At 37.9% G+C, this 19,228-nt stretch overlaps 1 protein-coding gene across 1 annotated transcript in view; it reads right to left on the reverse strand.

The window, feature by feature from the left end:
- Positions 1–19,228, reverse strand: part of Nek1 (NIMA related kinase 1) — a 176,937-nt gene that overhangs the window by 38,058 nt on the left and 119,651 nt on the right. The window contains exons 25-27 of the mRNA XM_045153398.1: positions 17,049–17,114; positions 16,737–16,968; positions 477–629 (exon numbers count right to left, since the gene is read on the reverse strand). Coding sequence (XP_045009333.1) covers positions 477–629; positions 16,737–16,968; positions 17,049–17,114 — 451 coding nt within the window. The remainder of the gene's footprint in view (positions 1–476; positions 630–16,736; positions 16,969–17,048; positions 17,115–19,228) is intronic.

Consider the following 19,228-nt stretch of genomic DNA (forward strand, 5'->3'; position numbering starts at 1 on the left):
GGTAGGAGGATCACCATGAGTTCGAGTCCACCCTGAGACCACATTAGTGAATTCCAAGTCAACCTGGGCTAGAGTGAGGCCCTACCTTGAAACACCAAAAAAACCAAACAAACAAAAAAAAAAACCCCTCAAGATAATTTAGGATAACAACCACCCCATAAGGGAAAATAAATAATTCCCCATATTATTTGTAAACTGTAACAAAAAGATGAGTTTCAGATAATTTACTTAAAATGAAGACATATTAAAAATGTAATTTAATTTTTAATTATATACATATATATATAGAGAGAAAGAGAATGAATATGAATGAATGCACAACAAGGCCTCCTGTAGTCCAAGCTGTCCTCTAATTTGCTATGTAGCTGAGGCTGTCCTTGAACTCCTGCTGCTTCGGCCTCAACCTCCCACGTGCTGATATGATAGGTATGTGCTACCATGCCCAGTTAATTAGTAATGTTATTTCTAATGCTTACCACTTTTAACAGTTGTATTTTCCAGTAGTTCTGTTTGGAGTTGTAGTTCAGCTTCTCCAAGAATTTTTAGCACTGACTCTGTAGGGCTTTTCCCCCAGACTTTTCTTGGAGAGCCACTAGGATCTAACTTAATAACATCTCCCACTGTAAGTTCTATATGGAAAAAGAAACAAAGAAACAATTGTCAGTAACAGAATAGAATAACAACGCATTGTTTGGCAGATTTGTTTTCTTTATCCAACTGAGTGCGTCATGAGACAGTCATATAAAAACAAAACAAAACATAAAACATATACACACATGGATTAAAAAATTAGAGACAGGTATTTCTAAGAAAAATGTATCCATTTTAACTTATATATCATAAGTAGACAATTGTAACTTCCTTTTAACAGTAACAATTCTGGATAAATCATCTACACAAAGTTATTTTTTTTAACCATCTAAAAGAGGCTCTCTTAGGACTTAGGTCATAGGATGAGGGGAACATTCCATGGACTGACCCCAAGCTGACAGTTTTCCATACAAGCTTTATGAAAGTGTATGCAAATTAGCAAGTCATATTCAGTTTTGTAACACCAACATGATTGACAATAAGGAACTAATTTTAGAAAAGATAGCCAAAACAGAATAAAGAATCTAGAACTGACACTCATAACAAAGTTATTTGATATTTGACAAAAGTACTAAAGCAATACAGTGGACAGGAAAGTCTTCCTATGAAATGAAATGGGAAAAACTGTCCATTAAAAAAAGAAGTTCAATCCATTTAATTCAGAGAAAGAAAACCAGTTAGAATTGATAAACTGTCTGAACTGATGAGATAGACCTGGGAGTCTTGGGAATCAAAAACAGCTAGTGTTTGCAAGACAGAGTACCAAAAAATTGAAAGCTACACACAGAGAGAACTCAGGAAAATTATATAAAGCTACTTCCAGTCATGAAGTGAGCACTGATAAGCACATCATGTGTAAGGAAAGTACTGTGTTGTCGTCTAGAGAAAAGACCACCCAAAAGGAATAGAGGGAGTAAGAATGGGAGTTTACATAAAGCCAGAAATAGTTCCTATTTCCATCAGCCAGACAGAAATACTTATAATTCACAAGACATCAGGCAGACTGCTCATAAAGGTCACTGGTTCAGTAAAGGGAAAGATTAGCTATAGACTAAACACTGCTTGGTTCCACTTAACGGAGCCTAAAAGCAAGACTTAAAAGGGTCAAGCTATTCACATGTAACTAAACTATACCCCAGAAAAAAGGACAGTATTTATAGAAATATAAAAATATATAAAATCCCAAAATTAAAATTCACAGTGTTTAGCCACCACCCAAAAATAACCCAAATACAGACAAGAAGCAAGAGCATACAATCTGTGCTAAAGTGGGGAAAAATATCAACCAATCAAAAGCAATTTGCAAATGATAAAGGTGACAAGATAGTATACAAGGACATTTATAATATCATTATAACTGAACTCCACTGGGTCAACAAGCTAGAGAAGCTTGGCTCTGGTAGTTGGGCTTAAGAAAAATTCCTGCATATTGGGCTGGAGAGATGGCTTAGCAGTTAAGTGCTTGCCTGTGAAGCCTAAGGACCCCGGTTCGAGGCTCGGTTCCCCAGGTCCCACGTTAGCCAGATGCACAAGGGGGCGCACGCGTCTGGAGTTCGTTTGCAGAGGCTGGAAGCCCTGGCACACACATTCTCTCTCTCCCTCTATCTGTCTTTCTCTCTGTCTGTCACTCTCAATAAATAAATAAATTTTTTAAAAAAAGAAAAATTCCTGCATATGTAGCTCAGTGATAGGGTGCTTGTCTGGCATGCAGAGACCTTGGATTTGAACTCAGCAATGAAAATGAAACAAAATAAAACAACAACAACAAAAAAGAGTAAACAGCTTGCAGAAGGAAAGACTAAAAACACATGGAAAGAATAATGACCAAGAATGTTCCAAAGTTAATGAAAACTATTAACTCATGAACCCAAAGTCAACAAAACTCAAGAAAAGGAGCCATGGTGGAAGTGAAACCAAGAAACATTCATTATCGCTGTGCATGGTGGCACACATCTTTAAGCCCAGCACTGAAGAGGTAGAGGTAGGAAGATGGCTGTGAGTTCAAGGTAAGCCTGAGACTACATAGTGAACTCTAGGTCAGCTTGGGCTAGAGCGAGACTCTACCTTAATTAAAAAAAAAAAAAAAAAAAAAAAAAAAAAAACAGCCGGGCGTGGTGACACACGCCTTTAATCCCAGCACTCGGGAGGCAGAGGTAGGAGGATTGCCAGAGTTCGAGGCTATCCTGAGACTACATGGTGAATTCCAGGTCAGCCTGAGCTAGAGTGAGACCCTACCTTAGAAAACCAACCAACCAACCAACCAACCAAACAAACAAAAAAGGGCTGGAGAGATGGCTTAGTGGTTAAGTCACTTGCCTGCAAAGCCTAAGGACCCAAGTTTACTTCTCCAGGTCCCACATAAGCCAGACAAACATGGTAGCATATGTGTCTGGAGTATTTGCAGTGGCTGCAGGTCCTGGCATACCCAGTCTCTCTCCCTCTTTCTGTTCTAAATAAATAAATAAGAGAGAAAGAAATAAATAAACATCAAACTCACTAATAGCAAAGTCACAGGGGAAAATGTGAAAAATAGCTAGAGAAAATGAAATATTACACACATAAAAATAAAAAAAAAAGAACTTGGGCGTGGTAGCACACGCCTTTTATCCCAGCACTCCAGAGGCAGAGGTAGGCAGAGCACCGTGAGTTCGAGAACACCCTGAGACTACACAATGAATTCCAGGTCAGCCAGGACTAGCATGAAGCCCACGGAAGCAGGGAGAAGCAGCTCCAGCATCAATGGTAGCAGGTCCGTGTGGCCACAGCCACAAGGCACGACCTGAGCTGCAAGAAAAGCCAGCTAAACAGACTTTCCACTCACATCGGAGCTCATCACAAACTCAAGAAATGTGAAGGGAGGACAGCAGGAACTGATGGAAGAGCAGCTCCTGAGTAAGAGGATCACGTGGACCAGTGGGAGAACTTTAGCCACCATCCACAGCTCCCCTGCTCTCCCCCCACCACCAGCGCAAGCGCTAGCAAGCACCAGAGACCTAAGGAAGAGAGCTCACCTACACAGCACCCAGCACAGGCAATCAAAGCAGTGACCCAGCCAGCCTACCTGAGCCCACAGCACAGCAAAATGGAACCCAAGCAGGAGCACAGCATAATGGAGACCAAAACCATCCCAAAAGGTAACTGGGATTACAACAGGTCAGTACCCACAAAAAAAGCCTGGTATATAGGCTTGAATTGGAAGTGCTGATTGCACCTTCCATGTCAGGATAAATTATATGTTAAGTCTGATACATGGCCAGACTGGCCATTCTTAAATAAGCTTTATTTTGGACTTTATATTTTTTGCTTTCTGATTTATAGTGTTTTTTGTTTCCTCTTCTGTTGTTTATTAGGGAAGGGTCTCATTTCGTCACAAGCTGACTTGGAACCCTCTACAGACCAGAAACCTTAGCCTCCTACTTGACAGGATTAAGGGTGTGGAGAAACGCAAATCCTAAGGGACTGTGACTTTGTTAGAGGATTTGGTTGTTGTAATACCTACTACTCTTGCATAAATACTCTGTGCTGTTTTTCATTGAATGTGTACGTTGTTTGGTAAAATTTCAGAATCTGTATTTTGCTTCATTCAGCCTACATGAACATTCTCATAGCAGGCAAACCCAAGATCTAGGGTCACTTTTGTAGTTGCTCTGAGAGTCTTAAGAGCCATACCTATCACCTTAAGCTCCTACCCTGAAGATATATAACATCTGATTGATTGATATATCTAATAATACTACAGCTAATTAGAAAATCTAAGCATTAAATTAATCCCAAGATGTAAAAACATGTACAATATAACACAAGAAACACAAAAAAATCATGACAATAAAAATTCACCAAAAAGCCAGGAGTGGCGGTGCATGCACTTGGGAGGCAGAGGTAGGAGGATCACTGTGAGTTTGAGGCCACCCTGAGACTACATAGTGAATTCCAGGTCAGCCTGGACCAGATTGAGACCCTACCTCGAAAACCCAAAACAAAAACAAACAAAAAAATATCCACCAAAAATTATTAATGCATTAGAAATGACCTCCAGTGAGACTGATTTAAAGGAAACACCTGAGAGAGATTTCAAAAGGATGATTATAAATATGTTCAAAGAAATCAAAGAGGAAATCAAAGGACTTAAAGAAGACACAGGAAACCAATTTAATGAAATATGGAGGTCAATACAAGACATAAATAAGGAAATAGAAATAATAAAGAAAAACAGTCAGAATTACTAGCAATGAAGAACACAGAAATTTTAAAAAAAATTGTAGAAAATCTCACTAGTACAATGGATGAAGGAGAGGACAGAATATCTAAACAATAAGACCAGGTGGCAGATCTAATACAGTCCAAAAAAGAGAAAGACAAACTAATAGAAAAGTATGAATGGGAATTTCAAGATATTCGGGACACTATGAAAAGATCAAACATAAGAATTCAGGGTATGGTAGAAGGAAAAGAATTTCACACCAAAGGCATAGTAGATGTTTTCAACAAAATCATAGTAGAAAACTTCCTCCAAATTGGGAAAGAGATGCCAATGTAGATACAGGGACATTTAGAACACTAAAAAGACAAAACCTGGAAAGAACCTCTCCTTGCCATATTATAATTAAACTACCAAACATACAGCCAAAGAAAATATATTGAAAGCAGTTAAAGAGAAAAATCAAGTCACATACAAAGGCAAGCCTATCAGGATCATAGACTATCACTCAACACACTTTAATAGCCAGGGCTTGGAATGATGTATTCCAAATTCTGAAAGATAACAAATGTCAACCAAGGTTATATTATACTGCAAAGCTATTCATCCAAACAGATGGAGAATAAGGGCATTCCACAACAAAAGCAAGCTAATGGAATATTTGAGGACAAAACCAGCTCTATAGAAAATACTTGAGCCGGGTGTGGTGGTATTCGCATTTAATCCCAGCACTTGGGAGGCAGAGGTAAAGGAGGATCAACATTAGTTTGAGGCCACCCTGAGACTACTACATAGTTAATTATAGGTCAGCCTGGGCTAAGTGAAACCCTACCTCGGGGAAAAAAAATACTTGAAAGGATCCTCCATGCTAAAGAGAAAGGAAAGTGTGCATTAATAAATTAATAAAATTAGGGATGAAAAAGGCGCCATCACAACAGATACCAGAGAAATTAAAACAAAGGTACATACTATAAGAACATATATTCAACTGAGTTTGAAAATCTGAAAGAAATGGATGATTTCCTTGATTTATATGACCTACCTAAATTAAATCAAGATGAGATTAAACACGTAAATAGACCTATAACAAGTATGGGGACCCAAGCAGTTATCAAAAACCTCACAACTAAAAAAAGCCCAGGCCCATTTTAGCAGACCTTAAGAAAACAACTACCACCACTGTTTCTTAAACTTTTCCATACAACAGGAAAAGAAGGATTCCTACCAAACTTCTTCTACGAAGCCAGCATCACCCTGATACAAAAACCAGGCAAAGATAGAACAACAACAAAAATTACAGACCAATCTCCCTCATGAACATAGAAGCAAAAATCTTCAACAAAATATTGGCAAACAGAATACAAGAATATATCAAAAAGATCATTCACCCCAACCAAGTAGGCTTTATCTCAGAAATGCAGGGACGGTTCAACATACGCAAATCAATAAATGTAATACATTATATAAATGGACTGAAGGACAACAATCACATGATGATCTCATTAGATACTCAAAAAGAGCATTTGACAAAATCCAACATCCCTTCATGATAAAAGTCCTACAGAGACTGAGAATAGAAAGAACATATGTCAACACAATAAAGGCTATTTATAACAAGTGTACAGCCAACATATTACTAATTGGAGAAAAATTGGAAGTTTTTCCACTAAAATCAGGAACAAAACAAGGGTGTCCACTGTCCCCACTTTTATTTAATATAGTACTAGAAGTCTTAGCCATAGCAATAAGGCCAGAGACACACATAAAAGAGATACATATTTGAAAGGAAGAGATCAAGTTATCATTATTTGCAGATGACATGATTCTATACATAAAGAACCCTAAAGACTCTACCAGTAAACTGTTAAGAGCTGATCAACATCTATAGCCATGTAGCAAGATACAAAATAAATACACAGAAATCAGTAGCCTTCCTATATGCTAACAACAAACACACAGAGGATGAAATCAGAGAATGGGAGTCCATTCACAATTGCATCAATGAAAATTAAGTACCTTGGAATAAACCTAACCAAGGAAGTGAAAGATCTCTACAATGAAAACTTTAAAACACTCAAGCGAAAAATTGCAAAAGACACTAGGAAATGGATAGACATCCCTTGTTCTTGGATCAGAAGAATCAGTATTGTGAAAATGGCAATCTTATCGAAAGTAATCTACACATTTAATGCAATCCCCATCAAAATTCCAATGGCATTCTTCATGGAAATAGAAAAAACAATCCAAAAATTCATTTGGAAACACAAAAAAAATTTGAATATCTAAAACAATCTTGAACAACAAAAATAAGGCTAGTGGTATCACCATACCTGATTTTAACCTATACTACAGAGTCCTAATAACAGAAGCAGTATGGCACTAGCACAAAAGAAGACATGTTGATCAGTGGAACAGAATAGAGGACCCAGATGTAACTCCAGGTAGCTATAGCCACCTGATATTCAACAAAAATGTCAAACCTCTCATTGGAGAAAAGACAGCCTCATCAGCAAATGGTGCTGGGAAAACTGGATATGTATCTACAGAAGAATGAAAACAGATCCTTATCTATCTTCATGTATAAGAATTAAGTCCAGATGAACCAAGTATCTTAATATCAGGCCTGAAACACTGAAACTGTCAGAGGAAAAAGTAGAGGAAACCCTTCAACATATTGGTCTTGGCCAAGACTTTTGGAATATAACCCCAATTACTCAAGACACTAAAACCACAGATTAACTGTTGGGACCTCATGAAATTACAAAGCTTTTGTACAGCACAGGACACTATAAACCGAGCAGGGGCAACCTACAGAATGGGAGAAAATCTTTGCCAGCTATACATCTGACAGAGGATTTATATCTAGGATATAAAAAGAACTTAAAAAGAATAAATAATAAGAAATCAACCAAGCCAATTAAAAATGGGATATGGAACTAAATAGAGAGTTCTGAAAAGAAGAAATACAGATGGCATACAAACATCTAAAAAATATGTTCTACATCCCTAGTCATCAGGGAAATGCAGATTAAAACATTGAGATTCCATCTCATTCCTGTCAGATTGGCTACCATCATAAAAACAAATGACCACTGTGGTGATTTGATTCAGATGTCCCCCATAAACTTAGGTGTTCTGAATGCTACATCTCCAGCTGATGGAAATTGGAAATTAAAGCCTCCTGGAGGTGGTGTACTGTTGGGGGCAGGCTTATGGGTGTTATAGCCAGTTTCCCCTTGCCAGTGTTTGGCACACTCTCCTGTTGCTACTGTCTACCTTATGTTGGCCAGGGGGTTATGTCCACCCTCTGCTCATACCATCATTTCTCCCTTCCATCGTGGAGCTTCCCCTCGAGCCTGTAAGCCAAAAACCTCTTTTTCCCAGAAGCTTCTCTTGGTTGGGTGATTTCTACCAGCAATGCGAACCTGACTACAACAACCATAAATGCTGATGAGGATGCGGAAAAAGAGGAACCCATCCACAGTGTTGGTGGGAATACAATCTTGTCCAGCCATTGTGGAACTCAGTGTGGAGGTTCCTAAGACAGCTGAAAATAGATCTATCATATGACTCACTATAGCACTCCTAGGCATATAACCTAAGGACTTATCACATTACCTTAGAGATACTTGCTCAACCATGTTTAGTGCTGCTCAATTCATAATAGCTGGGAAATGGAACCAACCTAGATGTCCCTCAACTGATGAGTAGATAATGAAGATATGGCACATTTATACAATGGAGTTCTACTCAGTGGTAAAGAATAAAGAAGTTATGAAATTTGCAGGAAAATGGATGAATCTGGAAAGGATTATACTAAGTGAAGTAACCCAGGCCCAGAAAGCCAAGCGTCACATGCTCTCTCTCATGTGTGGATCCTAGCTACAAATGACTGGACTTCTGTGTGAGTAGGAAGAAAACCCAGTAGCAAAGGCAGTAAACTAGAAAAGAAATATAAAGGAGAGAGAAAGGAAGGGAGGGGGGTACTTAATAGGATGCTATATATGTATTGTATATATGTAAGTAGAAGAATTGATCAATGGGGGTGAAAAGGCCTAAAGTGAGGTCACTTGAAGGAGTTTGTCCTCCAAGGAGGAGAAAATGATATCACATGCTCTACACAGAAGCATACAGAACACTGGAGGTGTGAGCACATGGAAGGGTAAGCACCACACAACTTTTTCTCATTATTAAGTAGAAATTACCACAATATAGTGTGGAATTTATAGTATAAGAAACTAATAACACTCCCTCCCTGCAAAAACTCCTACCACACAAAGGCTGAAGGAATAAATGCAAAAATATTGCTATAATGTTCTTATAGTACATTTGAAGTGTAATAAATCATTTGAAAACTGCTAATTTAAAGACAACATATACTACTAATGCTACAGCAAATACTGAGATAGCATATCAATGAACTGTAGCCAATAAATCAGAGACAAACTGGAATAAAAACTACTCAATCCAAAAATTGCAAAACAGGAGAGAAAGCTAAAGAAATAAATGGTACAAACATGAATAAATCAAGCTCGCATATTTAAATTATACATAATGTAAGTGGTATAAGAGTAGATTATATCAAAGGTTATTAGAATAGATTAAAAAGCAAATCCAACAATATTCTGCCTATAAGAAACCTATATTTGCTACAAACTCACAGAAAGGTGAAAAAGTACAAAGATACATCAAGCTAACACTGGTCAACGTAGAAATGAATAATCAGTATCAAAGTAAATTTTAAATAAAAATTTTCATAGAAATAAATTATGAAAAAAATCACAACACAAACAGGATCTCAAAAATCACTATAATCTGTAAAAGAAGGCAGACACAAAAAACCGGAATTCTGCAGGGCTTGTTTATATGCCATTCTAGAACAAGGAAAGTTCATCTGAGGTACAAAACGTTCAGAAAGTTACCTCTGGGAGACTAGCTGGGAAGAGTAATGGTAATCTCTGGGTGATGGTAATGTTTTATGTCTTGATAATAATTTACATTATATTAGTGTATATATTTCATTATTCATAAATTTAACATAAAAGGAGAAAAACTTTTAGATACTGAATTACAATGAATCACTATATGTGTGAAGTACTGAGGGAAAAGCATATAAATGTTTGCAATTTAGTTGTGACACACACACACACACACAAGACAGATGAGTACTGGATAATGATAATGTAAAGCACAGTAGAGTCCTAATGGTATAATTTAAATGGAAGATTTATACCAGCAATTGTGAAATTGTTTAAATTCTGTCATGTTCTTAAAACTTTTCATAATGAACTTCTGGGAAAAGTAATTTATGTATAGCAATATAATGGGTTATACCAATATGAAAACACAGGAGAATTTATTAATACAGTGCTAGAAAAAGATTTGTAAGATATACTGTAAGTAAAAATAAGGTCCAGAATAGTGCAATATAAGTATTAATATGATAAGAAATGCAAAATGGAGGAAGATATATAATTTTGTTCACATATACCTTTATTCACCTTATTCATGCACGTATCTTTGAATGAGCTCTAGAAAGATAAAAATAAACTAGTAGCAGCAGTTACTTGATAACAGGAAGGACAACACCTCATGTTTGTTGGCCTGTATGATCAGTCAAGCTTCTAGGAAATCACTTTATCTAAAAATGAATAAGGACTACTCAATTGTGTTTGGGGCTTATTCATTTCTATTCCTCCCATCTTCTTAATGAAATAAGGCAGGATGGGCATGGTGGCACACACTTGCAATTCTGTAGCTACAGCAACAGAGTGACACCATGTTGGGTGCACATGTGCGCACACACACCTGAATACGCACAAGTGAAAGATACTTAAGAGAAAAAGGAAAGCAATTACAGCATGTGACTTGTTCTTTAAAAGTGATGTTCTGACTTAAAGAAATAACAGAAGTGGGAAGAAAGAACAAAACATATATGAAAATGCATAATAAAATCCATTTATATGTTAAGTTTAAAAAAATGAGATTCAGGGCTAGAGAGATGGCTTAGTGGTTAATGTGCTTGCCTGCAAAGCCTAAGGACCCATGTTCAACTCTCCAGGTCCCACCTAAGCCAGACACACAAGGTGATGCAAACACAAGATTGCACATGTGCACTAGGGTGCACACATCTGGAGTTCTATTGCAATGACTGGACATCTCTCTCTCATTAAATAAATAAAATGAGATTTGTAGATGGCAGAAAAATGAAAATATCTCAAGAAGGGTATGTGTGTCTACAACTATCTATAAAGCAAAAATTATTAACTTTATTATTATTCAGTCTTTGGTGACTGAAAAGAATAGTTCTAACCCAGGCTGACCTGGAATTCACTATGTAGTCTCAGGCTGGCCTCAAACTCATAGTGATCCTTCTACCTTTGACCTCCCAAATGCTGGGATTAAAGGTGTGCACCACCATGCCCAGCTGAAAAGAACAGTTCTGTTGGACTAGTCCAAGTAGATTAAGAGAGAATGGAAGGAGAGGACTTCAAATTATGAACAAGTAATACTTTTGAGGAGCTATGCTACACAAGGACTTTCTTAAATGTTCAATGTGAAGAACCGGGACAGAGAGAAAGGAATAAACATCTACAGAGAGAACAGGGAAAAGGGAAGAGCAAGAGAAAAGGGAAAGAAAGAATGTGGCATGTTTTAAGAGGTATTGGTATGTGGTGGGGAGAGTCAGTAGGGCTTGCTTTCCAATCTTAAAGACCTGTTTGATGTCCTATTATCCATGTAAATGCCACCCCTGCATGGTAGAACATGCCTATAATCTCAGCACTGAGGAAACAAACAGGCTTCTAACACTTGTTGTCTAGCCAATGTAGCTTAGTTGGTGAGCCTCAGGCCACTGTGAGACCCTCAGAGTATCTAAGTATAACACCTAAGGTTGTTCTCTGGCCTCCACACATATATGCAAAACATGTAAAAAAACAAAAAGAGGTGATAAATGAAAACTGAGTAATTCAGTTTGTGAATAGAAAGAAATGTATAAAGAAAACAAGATACAAACAAGAAAATGGAAAGGTCTCTAGGATTTTCTTGCTATTGTTATGGAAATTAACAAGGTTTTAAAATGAAGGAATGAAATACTTTATTCATATAAGTAACAAAATATATTTATAAGTCTTTTAAAAAGGTTATGATGCCTCTACATCCCTACAAAGTAACATTATCTAGCCTTTCTGTTATTTCCATAGTTCAACTTCCTTTAACAGTTTTTTCCCCTTTTCCACTTTTTCTGCTCACATTTTGAACGGATTTTATTTCTCCCTCTAGTGCAACCTTGTTTATCAAGACTGCAATGCCTTTCCCATGGTAAGTCCAGTTTGTTATCTGTCAGAAAGAGTCCTTGCCCCATCTTTTGAATCAAACCATGGTTTCCTCTTTGTTCTAAATTCTTTTCAAAGCTCTTCCTCTGACAAAGTTTCCACATGAAGCCTTTCAAGTCTGTTTCCTACCATCTATTATGTATTTCTATTATTACCCCCAGTAACTTAACTAAGGCTATCACAAACCTTAGTTTGTATTAATACAAAAGAAGTGGTCTTCTAACTAACAAGTCATAGAACAACTATAGTTGTACTATTCTCAACAAAACCAAAATTACTAGAAAAGCATTTGAAACAACAGTCTTCAGGACACCATACAACATGTAGTGAAAACTATGACCCCCTGAGAGAAGAAAAACATGATAATCCTTATGACTGCCCTTGCTTGCTGCCTGCAGAAGTTTCTAGGCTGAAGCTTCAGGAAGGGGGAAGTTAGGATGGTACAGCAGACACACTGAGATCAGAAGGGAGAACGGGAATTTTTGAGAGACTTGAGCAGCTAGGAAGAAAATCTCACAGGTCTACAGAGATAGAGATTGATTACCATCAGCAGAGTGATCACAGCAAATGCTATAAGAAAGCAATGTAGTACTGCAAATCCACTCTAAAAGGCTATAGGGAACAGTGGTCAAGTCCTCAGTGCTTTCTTAAACAGGATTCCACATGCCAGAACCCCACAAGTGGGCACAACTTGCAAACACAGAGCCCTCTTGTTTGCATAAGAAAGCTCTCTTATCCTAGCCTAAGCAATGCTCAGGTAGAATGCAAAAACACCCCAAAGTTTTGCTTGATATCTTTAATCTCCTAAATCCTTTACAGATGCCAGGGTAGTAGAAAGACCAGCTGCTAATGGTGACCTCTAGGAGACAAAACTAGGGGAGAGGAAGAAGTTTCTTTTCTGTTCAGTAGAGATGTGATGTAAAGACATAGGATGGGGGCTGGAGAAATGACTGTAGACTTTTTTTTTTTTTTTTTTCAGTGACAAGAGGTGCGCTCTCTTTCTCTCTGTGCTTACAAATAATTTAAAAAAAAAATAGGATAGGGTAAAATCCTACAGTCACTTTTCTCTGCTTTTGGCTACATGACTCCCAGTATGAAAGCAGAATTCAACGATGTTTAGCTTTCTGACCAGGTAACAAAAGAAAGAAGTCCCAAGAATCCAGAAACATCTGGAGGTAGTGAAGATAACAAAGTTCAAGGAAGTGATGCCATCAGGTTATCTGTAATTTCTCCAGCCTGCTTGCTGCTTAAATCTGATAGTTAACACTGAAGTGATGTTTAGGCCCCAGATTCATGATGGAGGTATGTGCTAAATCCAAATATCACTGATAGGCTTTGAAAATGAATAGATGCTGGAACCATGAACCACAGAAAATAGATAGAAACACATAGCTCAACCCTACCTTGGTCACCTGCCTGCTAAAGCAACTGTATTAACATTCACCATAGGATTTAAGCAAGAATCAATACTTCGCAAAGCAATATTCAAAATGTTCAGAATGTAATTAAAAATAATTTGACACAAGGGCTGGAAAGGTGGCTCAGCAGTTAAGACACTTGCCTACAAAGCCTAATGACCTGGGTTAAATTCCTCAATACCCACATAAAGCCAGATGAACAAAATGGCACATGCACTGGGAGTCCATTTGCAGCAGCTAGAGGCCTTGGTGTTCCTATTCTCTCTGTCTCTTTCCTCTATCTTTCTCTGCTTGCAAATAAATAAATATATATATTAAAAAATAATTTGACATAAAAAGAAATCTGAGGGCTGGAGAGATGGCTTAGCAGTTAAGGTGCTTGCCTGCAAAGCCTAAGGACCTAGGTTCAATTCCCCAGTACCCACTTAAGCCAGACACACAAGGGGGCACATGCATCTGGAGTTCATTTGCAGTGGTTAGAGGCTTTGGTACACCCATTCTCCCTCTGTCTCCTCACTATCTCTCTCTGTTTGCAAATAAATAAAATTAGAAAAAAAGAAATTTTTAAAAATCTGAAAATTGTAATTGTTGTAGCAGATAATCAATATAACACAGATGGTGTAATTCTACAACAAAAAATTAAGAACAGGTATCAAAATGCTCCAGGAAGCAATTATGAACATTCTTGACAGGAATGGAATAAGTCATCTACGAAGAAGAGAAGATACAAGGAAATTAAATAAAAGTCAAATTTCAGTGTCTACACACAAAATTTTTACTGTAAGCAAAGCTATGCTCACATGCACTGATACTCTATCCCTTGAATGTCAAGGTTGAGGAGTTGTAACTGATAGTACAAGGGTTACAAAACCTAAAATAATATTATTTGCTCATTTAGAGAGGCAACCCTCATTTTAAAGTCTTCCCTCCACAAAGAGAGGAGTCTATTCATTTGGTGAAGTCAACATATAAGACCCTTTGTGAAATGGCTCTGCTTAACCCTTCCAAAGTGTTGAGCTCGATTTTCCTTGTTACGAAATTTGAGTTTGAGCTGGCTATATTGAACTATACCTACACCCACCCACCCCAGCTTCATATGCTCTTAGTACTGGTCTTGGCCATTCTTTGCCCAAACTTTCTACTTTGCTTTGGATTAGCAAACTTTTGCCTTCACTAAGCACATCATATTTTCCAGAAATCACTTCCTTGATGAGGTGGTTTGATTTAGGTGTCCCCCATAAACTTGGGTGTCCTTAATGGTAGGTTCCAAGCTGATAGAGATTTGGGAATTAATGCCTCCTGGAGGCAGTGTATTGTTGGGGGCAGGCTTATGAGTGTTATAGCCAGTTTCTTTATGCCAGTGTTTGGGACACTCCCCTGTTGCTACTGTCTACCTTATGTTGGCTAGGGGTTCATGTCCACCCTCTGCTTATGCCATCATCTTCCCCTACCATCTTGGAACTTCCCCTTGAGCCTATAAGCCAACATAAACCCCCCTTGTAGCAGACAGATTCAGGTTTGCTGAGATGAACTTCCAGACCAGACACAGTTATGGAAGAAGGGATATTTATTGAAGCCTACAGATCCAGGGGAAGTTCCATAAATGGCAGAAGAAGCTGGCCTGCCTTCACAGGATCAACCGGGGTGGGGGGGGGGGGGAGGAGAAAGCACAAGCCAAAAGCCAAAAAGCAACACAAACTCCTGCTAGGCACACTTTGCATATCTTTAGACTGAAATCTGAAACCCACCACTACACCCTAAGATCCACACAGTGATACTGCCTCCAGCCAGGTGGCTACAGATGCAAACTACAAACAAACAACTGAATGTACTGGGGGCTATCTATTCTATTCAAACCACCACACCCTTTTTCCCTCCAAAAGCTGCTCTTGGTCAGCTTTTGCTTTCTGCCAGCATTGCAAACCTGACTGCCATACTTGACCCACTAAGAGTGGCTTATGCTCTCCTAAACATTTTTCCAGTAGCCCAAGATTATTACTAGAGTATCATTTACTAGCTACAATTGCCTTGCTCATTGTTTCCCTTCCCACTATACCCTTAGGTATAATGCCTTAACCATCATCTTCCTATGGCTTAACAGTGGCTGACATATAACAGATAACAAAGAATTATTAAGTAAACAAAAAAATCTTTGGATTTTTCTATAATCAAAAAGAATTTGACAAAAATACTTATAAAAAGTGCTTAAGATTAGACTTTTTATTATCAGATGTGCACATACTCTGTTCTGTTCATTGCCTTATCTCCTGTCGGAGAACAGTGAGCACTCAGGAATTCTTGCTGGATAAATGAATTATTAAATCAGATCTTCTCCATACCCTTCCTCCGTGCCAAAGGGGCCTTTCTGAGATCTGATCAAAGTTCACTGCTCTGGTCTCACTAGCAGTTAGTGGAACAGCTGGCATGGTGACACATATCCTTCATTCTTGCAATCAGAAGGCAGAAGGCAGAGGCAGGACCATGATACGTTTGAAGTTTACCTGGACTACACCGTGAGATGTCTCAAAAAGAAAACAAAAAACAAAACAAAACAAGGGCTGGACATGTTGCCACACACCTATAATGTGGGGAACTGAGGCAGAAATATCTCCAGTTTGAGGACAGCCTAGAATACATAGTGAGATACTGTTTTACAAAAGCAAATTACTTTTAGTAATAAATTAACTTAACACATGGCATAAGGGGTTCCAGCAATACACTTTAAATATGTTTCACTGGATTTTTTTCACACTATAAATGCATGTATAAAATTTATGTTATTCTTCTAATCCTAAACCTTTCCCCCCATTCTTTACATTACCCTAGCAGTAGCACTTTTCCTCTCCAGGGGGAAGATGTATAGAGCTCATCCACCATTTCTTTTCTTATTTCATTTTATTTTATTCACTTATTTGACAGAGAAAGAGGGAGAGAGAAAGAGAATGGGAACGCCAGGGCCTCTAGTCACTGCAAATGAACCCCAGACACATGCGACCTCTTGTGCATCTGGCTAACATGAGTCCTGGGGAATTGAACCTGGGTTCTTTGGCTTTGCAAGCAAACATCTTAACTGCTCAGCCATCCCTCCAGCTCATTGTACACCATTCTTAAACCCTCAGTGTATTGGTTCATCAGTGTCAGTCTAAGTGTATGTGGCTCTAAAGCAGAATAGGACAGGAAGATGTTCATATATACTTTCAGTTGAAGAGAAGGATGTATCCAGTGTCACTTCACCCAGGGGGATCACAAGCTGACCTCCAACCTCCCACTTCTTGCGATCAGAGGAAGTGGATTTCTCTTCTTTGCTCTCTCTGGCATCTTCATGACCATCAGAGATCTCACAAGATTCACAGGGAACCTGCTTCCCTTTCTCATCTTCTTGGGCTTTAAGGTTTTCGTTTAGTCTACGCAGTATTTCTCGCTTACTCTGAAACAGTTGTTAAGATTTTAATTTGCATATGATTAAATACAATGTCTTGACATCAAATCTCTGAAGATTGTACTTACTGAAATGGCATTGCTGCTTTTCTGAGTTTCTTCTGAAGTTTCTTGGGTATCAGTTAAATTTCTGTCCTTTAAACAGATAGTTACAGAGTAAGAAATGATGCCTGCTTAGAAGTCTATGCTAAAGTAGCTGGTGCTTTTGTTACATTTGGTTTTTCATTAAAAGTTGTAAAGTTTTTACTCCTGTAAAATGTTAATACAGCTTTGTTCATTATCAGCAATGATGAACATTTAAATATTATCAAACAATAAACTTAAGAAGAAGGGTCAAATTCTCAATTATTGTCATATTTTTGGATTGTTATTTACATTCAAGTAGTTCTTCTTCATCTCTGGAATATAATTTTTTGATGATTTAAAGGAAATGGTGGAAATAAAGAAAACCTTAAATACTTTGGTAAATAGAGCTAGAGAAAGGTCTTTGTTGCTGCTATTCTTCTTTTTTAGAATACAGTGTTGGGTGAAACCAGGGCCTCATGCGAATACTGCATCATCAGAGCTGAATCCTTAGCCTAGCCAAGTTTTTGTTAGGTAAAGTAATTCTGGTTAGACTATGTTATTTTGAATATATATACCTTCTAAACCATAGTATTATAAACATAATTGAGAACTGTTTCCCCCTCAGTTAAGAGGGTAACAAAAATGAGTTCTGCTCATTTACACCATTAATAATATAAAATTTGCTTCCAATTAATATAATGAAGGTAATCTAGACAGCTCTGCATTTAAAAATATATGAAAAGGAAAAATTAGTTACTATGGAGGTTATGAAAGCAATAGCATTTAGAAGACTCAGAGTAAGCAACGTTCAATATTTTATATAAGCAATGTTTAGAAATACAATAATCAGAAAAACCATTTAGTTACATGGATTATCTCAAATTTTGTATTTGAAATAATATTAAAAAGTATAGTGATCAGGTTTAAGTAATGCGGGTAAATGAGGCAAGGAGAATTTTACCCAGCAAAGTCGTCAGGAATTAGCAGTTGCTACAATCAGAGAGATGAACAGCTGCTTGAGATATAAGACGGGGTACCAGGAAGGAAACCACACAGTGGTATCTAGAGTTGAAGTGGACAAGGTTGCACATGCAAAGTTATTACAAGAAAGAGACAAAACCTACTCAAGAACAATAGTTCCTTACATGAAGTTCTGCAGAATGATAAAGAAACTTAATTTTCCTACTCAGTCTATTTTCAAGACAAACACAAAGCCTGTAAAAACTCTGTAAGTCAATAACCTCTGTCCCTGCAAAGTCTTAAAGAATCTTAAGAAGCCGGGCGTGGTGGCGCACGCCTTTAATCCCAGCACTCGGGAGGCAGAGGTAGGAGGATCGCCGTGAGTTCAAGGCCACCCTGAGACTCCATAGTGAATTCCAGGTCAGCCTGGGCTAGAATGAGACCCTACCTTGAAAAAGAAAAAAAAAAAAAAGAAATATTTTGGGCTGGAGAGATGGCTTAGCGGTTAAGCGCTTGCCTGTGAAGCCTAAGGACCCCGGTTCGAGGCTCGGTTCCCCAGGTCCCATGTTAGCCAGATGCACAAGGGGGCGCACGTGTCTGGAGTTCGTTTGCAGAGGCTGGAAGCCCTGGTGCGCCCATTCTCTCTCTCTCCCTCTATCTGTCTTTCTCTCTGTGTCTGTCACTCTCAAATAAATAAATAAATAAATAAATAAATAAATAAATAAATAAATAAATAAAAGAATCTTAAATAAAAGTCACAGGTGCTGACTATGTGTTGAGTTCATTCCTATAGTTAGTTAAGAAAGTGATATAACTTAAAAAAATGTGTCATCCATGAGGGTTTGGGAGTAATTTTCAGCAGCATTATGTTCAATATTTTTTTAAAAATCTGAAGAGAGTCATTTTTCTATAGAGTAACTCCTCAGAATCTGTGAAGGATGGCTTCCAGGACCACTCTAACCCTCTAACACCAAAGTCTACAGGTGTTCAACTGTCATGTATATAACCATGCCCTAAAATGTGTATATAACCTATGTACAACCTCATTACCAACTCATCTCTACACTGTTTACAATGCCTAATACAGTGGAATGCTATGCAAATAGCTGCTATAGTGTCTAATGACAGTGATACAGACGGTACATCATAGGTCTAATTACATATACACATGACACATCTTTTTCTTAAATACTTTTTGGTTGTTGTTGTTTTTTGGTTTTTCA

The sequence above is a fragment of the Jaculus jaculus genome, chromosome 1 (genome assembly GCF_020740685.1).
Source record: "Jaculus jaculus isolate mJacJac1 chromosome 1, mJacJac1.mat.Y.cur, whole genome shotgun sequence".
NCBI lineage: Eukaryota > Metazoa > Chordata > Mammalia > Rodentia > Dipodidae > Jaculus > Jaculus jaculus.